We start from the raw sequence: 15475 nt of genomic DNA, 5'->3' as shown, positions 1-15475 counted from the left end.
AAAAAAACTTAGGTAGGCTTTCATTGAGAAGTTTTCTAAATTAAGCTGCATAGCAGCACCTATCATAGTTAAGTTTACAACTCTTGACCCAAAACAGATGACAGTTTCTCCTATTATTTGTATCAAACTATCTCCAAATATTTAATTTTGGCACTCACACACCATTGCTTCTAAGTGCTTCAAGCTTCAAATATGCTTTATAAAATGTTATCTCCCAAAATATGCTCAATGAAATGCCTGTTAGAAAAATAATCTTTTGTTTTTGTTTGGAAAGAAATAATTTTTTGTTTATAGGTTTGATTACAAAGAAAGGAGATGAAGCTACTGAAAGTATTATACATTACATCCTTTGGAATCAGAAAAGGCTGAGTACGGAGCCACGACCCTATATCATAGAAGTTGTAAAACAAGTTGCAGAAGAGGAAAGTGTTTACGAGTACCAGAAAGCAGGTTAGTTTGGAAGATATAAAAAATGGAAAAAAAAAAATACACCAAAGGTTTTTATGGCAAAATATTTTTATTCTAAAATATATTGAAATTTCTGACTTTTCTTTAGAGAAAAAGGAAGAAATTCTTCCCAAAAAAGAAGCAAAATTCTTGCTCACTATTATTACGCATTATATTAGTAATATCACGTTTCTCATTTGTGACACCAAAATGGTTGCAAGCGTGACATTTAAATGCTCTGATTTTATTAGAACTAGACTCTCAATCTCAGTGACACAAGCCGCCATTTCGCTACATATTCTGTAGTACGCATGATCTAGGTATTGTGATCAGGGCTGCCCCCGAACTTAAATTTTTGGGAGGGCGATATTTCTCAATTTTCCGGATTTAACTTCCAATTTTGGCGAATGATAAAATACAGGTAAGCACATATAAATACATTTGAGAAAAAAGTACATTCGGGGATTTAAAAAAAAAAGCAAAATTTGCAATTATGTCTTCAAATTCACCTAATCGTCAGACAAAATTTCCAGAAAAAGGAAATACTCGATAGGTTGTGAGAAGCCCAACTTTTAAAATGTAAGCATCAACACTTTTTTCTCAAACGGCAACAAAAGATATTCCTACCTTGTTTATTTGAAGCAGAATGGTGACGACCTTGGAATTTTTGTGGGGGGAAGAATCGTTTTTTTTCTTAGCCGTAATATTTTGTTCAAGCCCTTTTAAAGTAAAGTTTGGGGGACATGTACATGTACTGCATTACAGTCAAAGGCACAGTTAAACATAAGACTTTATTTAAATAAGTAACAGACGAGGACCATAAGCTATTCATAAAAAACCTTTTTTTTTCCTGCAGAATTTCAAGTGAATAAACGACTTGAGTAAGCTAGTGAGTAAAGCCAAGGCGTTCTATTTTAATTAATTAATTAATTAATTCATGAGTAATTATTATCATTATTGTAGATCATTTTATTTAGCTGAAAATTTTCATTTTCAATAGTACTTGCTGTTGCTACAAGACTCTTATTTTTAAGCTCTTTCTTTCAGTGACAAAACAAAAATAACTATGCACTCAACGCCCAGCAGCTAGCTCATGAAAATTTGGTACTTAATACCTGAAGGGTAAACATGCATTAATAAGCCATCGTTTGAGAAAATCAATCATGGTCAGATGGGGAAATGAAACGATTAGAAAGAGTGTGCTTTCCATCCTCTTTTATAGAGTGTATTTTGTTTAGGTACAATCCTTTCAATGTATTTAAATGCTATGGGTCGAAGTAGTGCTGCACAACGTTTTCTCTTCCTAGAACTTTAATCGAAGCGATAATATTGCAGTTTTCACGTAATTAGATTAAAAAAAGAAAGAACAACTAAAAGATAGTGTGTAACAGTAGTACTGTGAAGGGGGGGGGGAGTAAAAACAACCCTAGAGACCTTGGTTTTAACACTATAACCTTCATTCGCATGTAAGGACTGCTTTGACCAAAAGAAAAAAAAAAAAAAAACCCTAAATGCAACTTTAGGAATCTGGGTGCCATACGAAACGTTAAGCTCCGTATTCTCTCACTATTTTTTTTTATTTTTTTTACCGTTTTAAACTTTCAATGTCTTCGCTCTGCATTTCATTTTCACCATTTTTACAACTGGAAGTATGTATCCAGAACTAACGGTTGCTAAAATAGAGGTCTTGCAAGTTAAACGGGGGATATGCTTAACGGTTTAGTGGGGCTAGTAGTTTTCTTACGAAATCATCATTGTTTCCCTTTTCCCTTAAACATCTCTCAATAGTTGAAGTGAACTCTTGATTTCAGTCACATATTTGAGGCAGTGAGAAGCAAAGGGATATAAGTAAACATTTTCAAGTTTTGAGTAAAACGCGTTTAAAGATAAGGTCCAAGATAGTCTAAATAATGCTGTCCAGCAGCACCTACCAGGACTACTAGCGCTATCTCTTGCCCCAAGACAGAGGAGAGGTTTACCTACCATTTGTACTGGTTATTTCCAAATTTTTAATTTCGCCACTTACATCCTTTTGCTTATCACTGCTTCATTTGTCAATTAACAATTGATGTATGTAAGATAAAGAGCATTCAAACAGGAGTTTGAAAGAGATATGTAAATAGTAAATAATTAATGTAATGATATTATTGTGTTGAAAAAAGAATATTTCTGGTTTCATAAAATATTTTTCTCTTCTTTTTAGTTTGTAGTTTATTAAATCAGGGAATTAATGCTCTGGTGGCCCCTGCTTCATTATCATACTATTCAATTCTATCTGAATACTCAAGCAAACTACAATTACCTTTGATAACACCAGAAGTATTGGACACCCCAGACGAATATTCAAGCATGTACGCATTTGGAATTCAACCGAGCACCATGAGAGATGTGCTAAGCTTGATACGCCATTATGGATGGAAACAAATAATTTATTTGTATGATTACGAGTACGGTAAGATTTTTGTTTTTGTTCTTGAATCACTCATTGCACTAAATATTCAAAGGATTTTAAGAATATTTATGGGCTATAAAATTTTATCCAATTCGGAGATTCGAGCGGGGACAATTTGAAAAATCAGGTCAGTTGACGTGAAATGACTAATATAACACTATGCACAATTCACCTGATGAAATTTTATAGATGTGTAGAGATACTTTTGAAACTAACCTACGCAAATTTTTAGCTTCCAAGATCCGAATCTTGAGGATCTAGGATCCCCAAAAAATAGTCCTCCAAAATGGTTGATCAACTTCGTGAGACGAATTGTCATGTTGTGGTTAAGGTTGCAGAAAATTTTATCACACTTGAAGCATGAAATTTTGGTAGCTTGAAGTACAATTGGCTGTTGATGCGTTCTAGTGCATTTTGGGAATTTGAGCTCATTAGATTTTGTGTAGCACGTATGTAAACTCGTGAAAAAGCGCTCTTTTATACTGAAATCAGAATTTTTGAGACCGTTAAATTAAGAGAGCTGATTAGAACCCATGGTTTTTTCACATGAATCTGAAACCACACCATGTAGAGTATAATTACAGCTCGTTCTCAAAGTTATTGACTCAGGCCTTTTAGTGTAACTGACTTAAAACTTTGATTATTTTTGTTTCAAATTATCAACTTTGAGACCGCGTAATTTAAAAAGTTGATTAGATGCCATGGGTTTATAACCTGATCCTTAAACTACACCACATGGAAAATAGCTACAGCTGTATCACAAAGTTATTGACTCGTCGCGCACAGTTATTGTCCCTGAAACTTGACTTTTTTTTTAATCATCAACTTTGAGACCATTTAACTACTAAAGCAAAGAGTAACCCATGTTATTTTCTGAGTACTATACTATGGTGAATAAATCATCCTATAGTTATTTCTGAGGGTCACTCACGGCTTTAGCAGATATCCGGACACAAACAAGGCAAAAAAAAAAAAAAAAAAAAATTACAAAAATAGCATTTTCAATTGACCTTTGCCCCCAAAGCCAAAAGTGAGCAACTAAATTGGAGAGGAAAGAAGCTTCACTTTTCCCCACTTATAACAATACTACTAATACATTCTGAAAGTTTCAGGGAAATTGAAGGTGTCAACTATCAGGCTCCCGTAGACTTTGTCCAGCTCAAAAAAAAAAAAAAAAAAAAAAGAAAGAAAAACTTAACATGTTCATGCTCGAGTCTTGACGCCGCAACTATATGAATATGCAATGAATAATTATGACTTTGGATCCCCGATCCAAAGTCATAATCACTTGTGAAAATCTCGACGCTCAGGCCCTACACATTGCTTTATATACGTATATCCTTTTTGCAGATAATGCACAGGCGCAAAACCTGAGCGCCAGAATTTTTGTTACTGTTGCTTCTAGTCTGACGCTTAGATTATATTATCATATTTTATGCTTTCTATAAACATCTTTCAGGACCGGAAAAGCTTCAACAAATATACCGTTTCGGATATCGAGTTTGGAAATGTGAAGTAGTTGGCTTTTCCAAGATAGAAACATCAGAAGATGCAATTAACTACCTTCGAAAATTAGATACATCAGGGAAATATGAAAACTTTCGTGTGATTCTTGATATGGATGTGAATCTTGCACGCGACATCATTATACGACACGTGCATGACATTCATGTTCGGAAGAAGAACTTTCACTTCATGTTATCTCAACCGGTGAGTGTCGATTTTTTTTGGTGAATGCAAAATGCAAGTGGGCTAAACTTTAACCCTTTATGTCCCAACGAAACTTATAAGTCCCAAAGTCCCAAAGTTGTTTGAAATCAAAAACACAATTGAAAACTTTCCATGAATACCGACGGGACTTTAGTTCCATGTAATACTGTATGTTACAAAAAATAAAACTAGAAATTTGATATTGATCTTTTTTTTTTGTGCGTCTTTTTATAGTTAAATTGAGCATTAAAAAATATATATTCTGCATAAGTTTTCTGAAAATACCATAATTTGGGACATAAATCGTTAAGAGGTAATAGAGAATATATCTAGAAGATTTGGAATCACATAGCATTGCAGAGTTAGCGACAGAGGGCGTTCTACCAGAGTTCAGCTGTACAAAAGTTTTCTCTTAGATCATAGCATGCAATAAAATAGTTATTCCTAAATGATAAAATCAACGTTATTGAAACGAAAATGGAAAAACTGTTGCATGTATACATGTTTTGTGACTGCGAGAAAGTTTTTCTATGCAGAAAAATTCTAAAGCTCGCAACGCTATTAAAAAAAAAAAAAAAAAAAAAAAAAAAAAAAAAAAAAAAATCCAGCTTGTTTTATAACGAAAAGGTTTTTTTTATAATATTTGCTGTGTTTAACCAAAGGACTGTGAATGTTTCAAAATATACTGATTTTAGACATTTTCCGTATATAGAGGGTAAACTTTTGTTCTTCTGAACTTTTTTTTTTCGCGTAGAATGCCCTGTACCGCATGATGAAACCATTGCTGACCTTGCAATACTGTATAATTTCGAACCGTCTGGGTACTTTGCTATTACCTCTGAACGTTTTGCCCACTCTGTCATTCATCCTCTGTATGTACTAAATCTATGTCACAAAAATTAATTTTTTTTCTATTTTTACGTGAAATTTTAAAGTAGTGCAAGGTTTCAGCATATGCATACCCTTCAACATTGGCCACACAGTCATCCAAAGTACTTACCGAACTATGACCTACGTTACATAAACGCGGAGTTACCTTAAAAAAAGTCTTTTAAATATGGGTGTCATAAAATTTTAAATCATTTTGCCGTAGGTATTTCCAAATTATTTTAAACCTTTATTGATTTTGAATTTAAAGTTGACTTATTTAAGAAGCAGTTGAAGGATATGGGTATGATTGAAAAATCTTAAATATCTATGAATGTCGTTACCATTATTATAATTGAAAGTGGCGGTTCAAACTGAGTCCCCGCAATCGGTTTACCGAATGGTTACTCGGTTGCTCAAGAATGAGCGAAAGCTGTTTCCTGACGTCATGCTTTTCCCGATCGCAAATACCCCTTAGATCTATTAGGGATATGGTTGACCCTTTTTAACAATAACATTCATATACTTTATAATTTATTGTTATGATTAAACTGTTATCCTGCTTGAAACTGCTGTTTATAGAAAATATTGAAATCTGAGTTCATTATTAATGTGAAACAGTATCCGTTTTCTATTAAAAAGTTTCATTTAAACAATATTAGTAAGAATTTTTTCATTTTTCTCATGTTATCATGGCTAGCTAAATAAAAAAGTTCGTAATCTAATATTTGTGTGTCATTTAATTTAAATAAAATGTATCAACTCTTTCGTACAAAAAATCCTAAATGTTGCCTCAATCAAAATCTGAACAAGCATCAAGGAAGAACTAGGACAATGTTGAAATAGCACAAATTACCTTAGTTAGAATTTACGTATTGTCAGTCAACAAAGCAGATTGAGTGAATCTTGAGCATGTCATTAGTTCCTTGACCAGTTGTTGATACATATACTGACGTCACTTTTAGTGTTTAGACCAACAGCAATTTGTAAGAATCTCAACACATTGCCTTATAATCAATGAACAATTTCCAAAGACCTTTAGAGCTTCTCTGTAGTAATCTCGAAAAGACTGGATCTTGGCATCATTTTCTCTCATTTAAACAGTAACAGGTTACTAGAATATCAGTTTATGGCATCAGAACGTAGTCATCGACAATCTAACGATGCTTTTTTGAAGCAATCTCAACATACAATTGCTCGTTTCTGACGCATAATAAGAGTTTGAAACTTAACCTGTACGCTTTTTCTTGCCATATTCTTTTGGATTCTTCAAAAAATTATACTCTTTCAGATCTATTTATCTTTCTCGCAATTTCGCGTCCACTCATTCCATATTTTCTGTGAGCAATAATTTGTCCCTTTTCATATTCAGAAATTTGTGTGCTGTTTTACATGATGAACAGTAGCGAACGAGATAAAGTGAACAAGCTTTACTGCTTAACGGTTTTGAGTTGTTGTAAACAATAATATGATACGGCCAAATATGTACATTTTTTTTGCGATTTCAAAAGAAATGCGTGTCCTTATAATTCTTTCCAAGTGACAAACTATTTAAACCTTTAAAGTTCATGCATTTTTAAGATTTAGAAAATTTTTGAAGTAAAGTTTGAAAATATTTCGTTTCAGGAATTTTTATCATAAAAATATTTGCATTCTTTTCTAGGCAAGCAGTTCCTATAATTGGTGACTTTTTGCTTGCCCTTATAATTTTTTCTATGGCTGTAAGATTCTGTTACATGAAACGTCAGCCACACTGCTCTATTTCACCGTCTTAAGGTGCCCTTAGAGCGCATACGTTTGCGTAGATTCCTGGCATTGTAACGATGCCTTGAGTGCAAACATATGAAATGGTGAAACCTGTAACAAAGGGGTGCCCACAGGGGGGGATTATGGCGCAAGTTGCGCCATCAAAATTTTTGGGGGGGATTTTTTTCCCAAAAGTTATTTTTTTTATTTAGAACATGAAATTTGTGAATTTTGGAGAGAAAAAATATTTAAACTCATACAACAAGAAATAGAAGCATTAATAATACTTTTTCCGCGTACTTTTAAGTGCTGTTGCCGTAGCAAGCCCCCCCCTCCCCGTTTTTGAGAAGTGTGGCAGCCAATTTCATTTTAGCGATGCAACTAACGAAGAAAAAGGGAAAACTCTTCGTTGTTTTAAAAAATTAAAATAGTAATTATAAATGAACAAGTGAAATAATAGTGACAAAAAGTATTTTTTTCTGTCAAATTTGAATAGAAAATGTAATCTTAAAATACAATTTAGGAACATCCATGATTCTCTTTTATCAAGAGTAAGTAAGGGCCGCAGAAATGTACACTTTAAACACTTTTAATAACACAAAAAAAGTATTCAATACAGTACACTCTTCATTAGGCCGCAGAGTGCGTATGTCTGCGAAGTCAGAAACTATGGGCTCGGCCTTGAATTAAAAACATTGTGCATCTCTCTTCCCCTTAATATCACCAAAGATCATCTAAAACTGCATTTTTCAAACTTTAATTTTCAGATTTTTCCCGGGGGAGAGCCCCCAGAAACCCCCTCTACGTGTCACAATCACAAATAATTCAAAATTGGGAATGCGTGCTTGAAGTTTGCATTCTGAAAAATTATAGAACGATGACTCCGAGCCTCTTCCTATCTTAACATTATCATAAGTCGTATAAAACTGTGTTTTTCCAAATAACAATCTTGAAAATTCCCGGGGATGAGCCCCAGACCCCCTCTTCTGAACATAATTAAATATAACGTACGATTGTGTTGAGAACTTAAATTTGGAAAAATTACCGGGAGTGGCTATCCTGGACCTCCTCTCCCCCCTTCCTCCCAAACTTAAAATATAGTCTAAAACTGCGTTTTTATGTCTTCAATTTCGAAATAATGCAAGAAGGTAGCCGTCCGACACCTCCTAATTCTGATTGAATATTATTCTTACGATTAAATTTATATTGCTAGTACTAAGGTCTAGTAACATGACTATCCCCGCTAAACCAGAAGCCAAATCTTCTCTCTCTCTCTCTGCATATTGGAACATGCGTTTGAAACAATTAACAGACCGCCAAAAGCGTAACCCCCTCCCCTCTCCAGTTTTTTTGACCTAGCGACGGCCCTGGTACTCCCTTTCCAAAATTTAAAGACTGTGTCTCTTTTTCAGTGAAGGAAACATCACAGACGGCATGGAGTTGGGGTCCGTTTCAAAGCTGGATCAGACGATTTGATTTCTTTTCAATTTTTTATAAATTTTCTGGAAGTAGCACAATTCTGCATGATGAATGCGTGTGTAAAAATGATGAGAGGGAGAGGGATCAAAAACGTTTTATTATCTGTAATAATTCTGACCAGTATGCTCTAGTCTTCCATTGATTCATTAGCACCTCGATAATCGTTAAGAACTAGTTTTGAAGTTTGCGAATAACATATTTTTTATCCCTCCAATTGACAATTAATATATTTTCTTCATTAACGAGCTTAAGCTTGTGAAGAATTTTTCATTTCACTTTACTCCCATCTTCTCTACCATTTTTAAACTGATTGTTTCAATTTATCACTAGATGAATTTTATTAAAACTTTCAGTGATGTTGGTTTTCGCTGATGGAGGTAGAACAGTCTGTTCTTAAGTTGTTTAAATTATTTTTCGTAAATAATATTTACTTTCTTCTATATCTGATATGTATAGAAGGATATTTGATTCATGAAAATTCTCGAGTTCTGATTTTCGATGTGTGCTGAATAGCTGAATCAATTTTTGAGGATTTCCGAAACATATTTCTCACGGTGTGTCTGATCCATCTTTTTTGGATATGCAACTTCAATTTTGGAAAACTTCCAGAAGAGTGCCCCCCCACTGTAGCGCCAGAATAGCACCCTCTTTACCATCAAGAGTCATCTAAAACTGCATTTGTCGAACTGCAATTTTGAAAAATTTATAGGAGAGAGCCCCTGACTCCCCCCTCTTTCCTAAACATGATCAAAGATAAGACTAGAATTGCGTTTTTGGAGTATCAATTTCAAACAATTGCCGGGGGAATAGCACCGAAATTCATCTTCCACTAACATTATCCAGATCTATCAAAACTGCGTTTTTAAAGCAACAAGTTCGAAAATTTAAGTGGAGCACCCCTCTCCCCCCCTATTCTCGTCAACATTATTAAAAAATCATGTTAAATTTGGTTTTCAGGGCTTCAATTTCGAGAAAATTCCGGGAGAGCTTCCAAAAACTCGTTTTCTTAACGTCACAAAGATCGGCTACAATAGGGAAGTTTTCGATTTTTCAATTTTATTTTTATATGATAAAGTAACATGTATGAACATCATAGGTGAAAAAAATTTTGCGATACGATAAGTAGTTTTTTTTAAATTAATTTTTAAAGTTCAAGCTCTTGTGACGTCAAATGGCATAGGAAGTGACGTCATGCCCTCTTCCGATAGGGGAGAAGCCGAAGGTCACGCATTCGACTTCGAAGATGAAACGTAAAAGGCTTATCTCCTCGCATTTAACTCCTCGCGTTTCTGGAACATTAAACCTCTCATCCTCTCGGAAATATTCGAATAAAATCATTGATGTTACACGAGGAAGATTATTTAGATTGTGCTTTAACGAATCCGGTCTCCATAGTGTGTTCAAAAGGATTATTGAATTTCTAAAAAATAAAAATATCAGCGCGCTCAAAATGTTCCTAGCGAAAACAAGGGATATTCGGCGGAAGGCTGCACATTCGCGCCCTGTGACGTAGGCTCGTGACGTTTCAGAAGCGCGCACTTTTCCGCGTGGATTTTTAAAAATTCATTAAAAATCAACCATGGTGTTTTAAAATTCGGCGATGGTGAATTTTTTAGTTTTGAGGGTCAATTAACAATATTCAATAGCCAAAATATGAACATTTAATAGGTTGTTCAGAAAACTGCTTTTTCCCCAAACATAGATAGCGTTTTCAAGACTTTAATTTAGAAAATTTTCCTGGGGCAAGCCCTAGGATCTCTTTTCTCCCTAACATTACCACAGATAGTCTGAAACTGCTATTTTAGAACTACAGTTTTGAAAACAAAGGAAAAGCCCTCTTTCACACAACGTTAAACTATCTACAATTGCGCTCTTAAAGTTTCAATATTGAAAAATTACCGGGAAGGGCAAACCAAACCTTTTATCACCCAAACATCACCAGAGATCGTCTAAAACTGTGGTTTTAAATGTACAATTTCGAAAATTTTCCGGAGGAGAAACCCCCGGACACCCTATCAAAGTGGCAATAAAATAAGATTCATATTTTATAGATTCATATTGTAAACATCAGTGGCGCAGCCAGAAAATTTTTCTGGGAGGGGTTTTCAAAATCAAAAATTGTTCTTTCTTTCCCATTCATTTACAATGCGTAATCAAGGGCGCCCATATAGGGGGTAGGGGGGGGGCTCAAACCCCCCTTAGAAATGAGAACTTCCTTGCTTTTAGTGCTTTTTTTCTTTGTAAAAATGTATAAAAATTTCTTTTCCAGCCATTAATGAATAATATGAGCCAATAATGAATAAGTTATAAAAAAATGTCAAATTTTAACATCTTTAATCTGTACTAAAATCGGTTTCCATGGGGAAAATATTCTGCTAATCATGGGGAAAATTTTGAGCCCCCCCCCCTTAAAATTTTGCATATGGGTGCCCTTGTGCGTAATTATTCAATATCAAAGAATTTCTACAGATTAGTAATTATTCATTCTAAGTAACTTCTTAAAAACAATTAATAATTCGTATTGATGTCACTATGAAACGAAGAAAGTGGGAAAAGCACAGAATATTTATTATTAGTTTTACTTTAATCTTATATTCATTTTTTGCGTGTTTTTCGCGAGATCACTTAAAAGCTCCTCCTAAAATACATTCATGTATTTTTGAATGTCAAATGCTAGCTAATAACGGTTTCGATCTTTCGATGAGAATTGGTTAAGAGCCTCAGAAAATCGGGTGCGGTAGGCTTCCTCTCACTAGATGTCCCTTAAAAAGGAGTTGTGCAGAGATGGAAGTGCTGAGGGACCATGATACTCTGTAGAGCTTTATTGACACCATTTTAGCTATCTTATACCAAGGGGGACGTGGGGTGCTTATCATGAAATACAACTTTTATATTTAAGAATTGAAAAGTAATTTCTGACTGCTTCCCGATTATTAAAAACAGTAAAATATTTTGTTGAAACCTATTCCACTTGGAAAAGCTCAAATACTCTGCTTTTTCCCTTGATCTTAATGGAGGAAATGAATGTGCTTGTGTTCTGGGAGGGGTTTTAACCCCAAAACCCCTCCCGTGGCTGCGCCACTGGTATACATCTAGTAATGACTCTATCCCAAGCCAGAAAGTTGATTCCACTCTTACTGTAATTGTTCATAGGTTTGAAAAAAAAAAAGGTGTAGCAAAATTCAGGGGTACCCAAAACTTGTTTGCTCAAGGTGCACGTTGTACAATTTGGGAAGGTAAGGCAGGTTAACAATCCAACAATATTTCAGTTCAAATGCCATTTGTTAGCGCTACCCCCCCCCCCCCTGAATTTGACTGTAAATTACACACTCTAAAAACTGTTATATTTACCCCGATTCGAAAGCGAGAAATTTTTGGGGGGGAATTTGCGCCATTGAGCTTGGGGGGGGGGGATGGGCACCCCTGCTGTAACACAAAATATAAAATTAAAATGGCCGTTGATAAGAGCTGGATTGATATCGCTAAAAAGAAGGTGGGAAAACTTTCAAACTTTATGACCTCCAAATTTATTTAAACTATTGGGGATTTTTTTTTTGGCTTTTTTAGTTATGCGCAGTTGTTACCTTAATATTTCTTCTAGTTTTCTATTTGAATAAAAAATAATAAATTACAGAAAAAACAACATTTTTGTGACATTATATACAAAAGTAAAAAGATGATTTTAATTCATGTAAAATAACACCAGCCTCATATTTAACTCACAAATATACACCATTTCTACATTTTCTTTCTTTTATTGCATGTACAAAACTTCAGTTGTGAGCAGCTGGAAGAACTTAAACTTTCTTAATCATGAATGTGCATAATTTAATCATTTTTTATTTCAGACACTAGAAACGTTTTGGGCATCGGCTCAGTCAGAATTTGGAGCAGTAAATATCACTGGATTTTTAGGAATAAATACTGAGAAATATAATGCAAAACGTTTCAAAGAAGAATGGATGCAACTTTCTCCTAAAGCTTGGTTAGGTGCTGGATCCGCACTAAATGTAAGAAATCATCTAATTTTCTTAAGTTTTCAAGCTCAACTATACTTTATTCATCAAAACCATACATTAATTCGGATATTACTTCTACAGCTAAAAATAAGTAGAAATGTTCTCACGCAGGAATAAAAGGAAAGAAAACTTAAACTTTCATGTAACATTTTAAACTTTTTTGATAATGAACTTATTTTATCGATAGCACAAACTTTACTTACATCTCTTCTATAGTACAATGTAGTTCAATAAAAAATACTTTATTTTTTTCGGTCAATATTAATGGTCCCACATTTGAAAATAAATATTGTTGACTCATTTTAATATTGGCGTTGGTATTACTTTTCGTGGGGTTACAGTGAAACACACTAAGTCGAAAAACATGCTTTTCATAGGTGCATACACACTGAAAAACCATTGGCGGCTCGTACGGCGAGAGGGGGACACAGGGGGGAACTGTCCCCTCACTTCCAAAAGGGGAAAAGGGGCCTTGCCCAATCACTTTCATAGTTATAAACTGATAATCGATTAAAAAATGATTTTTACATGGTGGATTGATTTATTTCACGAAAATATAAACGAAAATATTCTAAATAAATGGACTTTTCTCATGTTATTTCATAAAAATAAAATTTTGAATTGGAAGGAAGTAGGGGAAACTAGGGAGGTTTGACCCATAGGGAGACTTATGGGTCAAACCTCCCATAAGGCTTGACTCATGAGGATTTTTTTCCTTACAAGGATATTTAGGGAAAATTTTAGTCATATTATTGGTTGACCATTGGTTGTTGTAGTTTACAGGGACAAGTCATTTCAAACTTTTCAATGGTTTTCAGGAAATTCAGTGTTAAATGATACTGCATCCCTCAAGTAAAATGTGAAGGTTTAGGAATTTTTTAGAATTAAACTTTCAGTTTTGAGGGAAATGAATTTTAAAAGTATATAATTTTTTTTGTCACTTTTCTACATATAGTATATTGATGTGCAGAGTAGTTTTATAAAACTTTAATCTAAGTTGCTAAAAATTTAAGGAAAACCAAAGAAAGCTACATCTAGGGAGCTTTGACCCAAGCTAACTAAGGAGACTTGACCCTAAGACTAATTTAATGTTTTTATTTAATTTGATGTTTTTTCAATGAATTTTTATTCTTGAATCGATAAAATATTGTGGTTTAGGCCCAATGATTTTATTTTATTTAAGCTATAACTCTAATATTGTGAATATGAAGGCCTGATTTTTCAAAAAATAAATAACTCTAATAAAAATATTTTGGTCTAAAAATGTGTTTTTATTTGACAAATTACTGAAATACTAATAATCTTTAAGCCCAATGAGTTGCTACTTAGTTAAATAACTGAAATATTGCTTAGCTCTGATCTGATAAAGTTTTGAAGTCGACTTCTGCTTTCCTGCTGATATGGAGTTTGATTAACTTAAAAAATAATATGTGTAACATTTCACCCCTAAAGAGTGAAAATTTTGTATATTCACTTAAAGTATCACTTATTAAAAAAAAAAAAAAAAAAAAAAAAAAAACTCATCAAACCTGCGTTTTTTTATTTGAATATCTATGAGTCTTCTTACATTTATGAGGGGTGTCAAGTCTGCCTAGCTTTAGGACACTTGACCCATATGCAGACTTGAGGAATATAATTCTTTTCTACATTTTCTACTTAGAAATATACTATTATTTTTATCCATAATAATTTACAAAATGGCAAACTATTTATACATAATTTTTATTTTTTTTTCTAACTATTCCAAAAAAAAAAAAAAAAGAAAAAAAAAATCTAAAAATTGGGTCAAGTTTCCCTAGTTTCCCCTACATAAAATAATTGTTCTCGTCTCACAAGAATCTGTTTTCCTATAAAAATATATGATAATTTATAAAATTTCAGATGCATTTTTATTATTTTAGGTTGAAAATTTAATATATTTACGTTGTAAGATTTTTTACAATATTGAACAGTAGTCTAGTCAGAATGTGAAGTTAATTCATTTTAGTTTGAAAAATGTAATTAAAGTTTTGAATGAATCTTTCCTACTGGTAATTTAAATTAGTGCTTTATTTGGTTCCATTGTTCTGATTCGTACCACCTCCTTCTTTCTTGCCTTTTAGACTACTGGAAAGTCATTGATTTTAAATCAATCGTCTGTAAATAGTATTTTCTTCGTGCAAAATCTGCTACGCTGAAGTACTTAACGAGATTATTAAATTTTGAGAAAAATTAAAATAAATGAAAATGCGACTTGTGGGCCTTGCCACTAGGAACATTTCAGTTTTGTGGCCACAAAAAGCGGAAAATCCGAAAATCGATAATTTTGACTTAGCGCGTTCCACTCGTAAGTCCACGATATTTTTTCGTCTTGACGAATAACTTAAATGTTATCTTCGATTTTTAAAACATGGGTGAGATTTCAGCATCAGTTCGTGCTGAAAGCATGAGTGTGATTTCAGCACCAGGAAAATGACGTATGTGGCGTCATTTTCCAAGAGTTTCTTAGCATTTCAATTTAGGGTAACGTCGTGATTTCAGAAAATGCCGGATTGAGTTTTCAGTGATTAAAATTTTTGGTGTTATAAATTTAATTGAAATTACGTGGTAATGACGAGAGATGTTATTTGTTAATGATTATTTAGTGTGTGAATAAAATATATCGATGGCACATGAAGGAATAGGAACATGCCCTGCAATGTGCGGCTGCAAGAAAGGAAAGCCAGCGATAGTAAAGCAATACGAAAAGTAGCACAAATGCAATGTATAGGGAACA

The 15475-nt window shown here is 33.7% G+C and overlaps 1 protein-coding gene across 1 annotated transcript in view; it reads left to right on the top strand.

Annotated features, from left to right (window-relative positions):
• The first annotated feature begins 383 nt into the window (after positions 1–383).
• Positions 384–15475, top strand: part of LOC129231589 (glutamate receptor 1-like) — a 44582-nt gene continuing 29490 nt past the window's right edge. The window contains exons 1-4 of the mRNA XM_054865948.1: positions 384–450; positions 2651–2899; positions 4359–4609; positions 12550–12711. Of these exons, the coding sequence (XP_054721923.1) occupies positions 2797–2899; positions 4359–4609; positions 12550–12711 (516 nt within the window). The 5' untranslated portion in view covers positions 384–450; positions 2651–2796. The remainder of the gene's footprint in view (positions 451–2650; positions 2900–4358; positions 4610–12549; positions 12712–15475) is intronic.

Source organism: Uloborus diversus, chromosome 10, assembly GCF_026930045.1.
Source record: "Uloborus diversus isolate 005 chromosome 10, Udiv.v.3.1, whole genome shotgun sequence".
NCBI lineage: Eukaryota > Metazoa > Arthropoda > Arachnida > Araneae > Uloboridae > Uloborus > Uloborus diversus.
The sequence above is the reverse complement of the archived record's forward strand: the minus strand, read 5'-3'. Positions and strand labels throughout refer to the sequence as shown.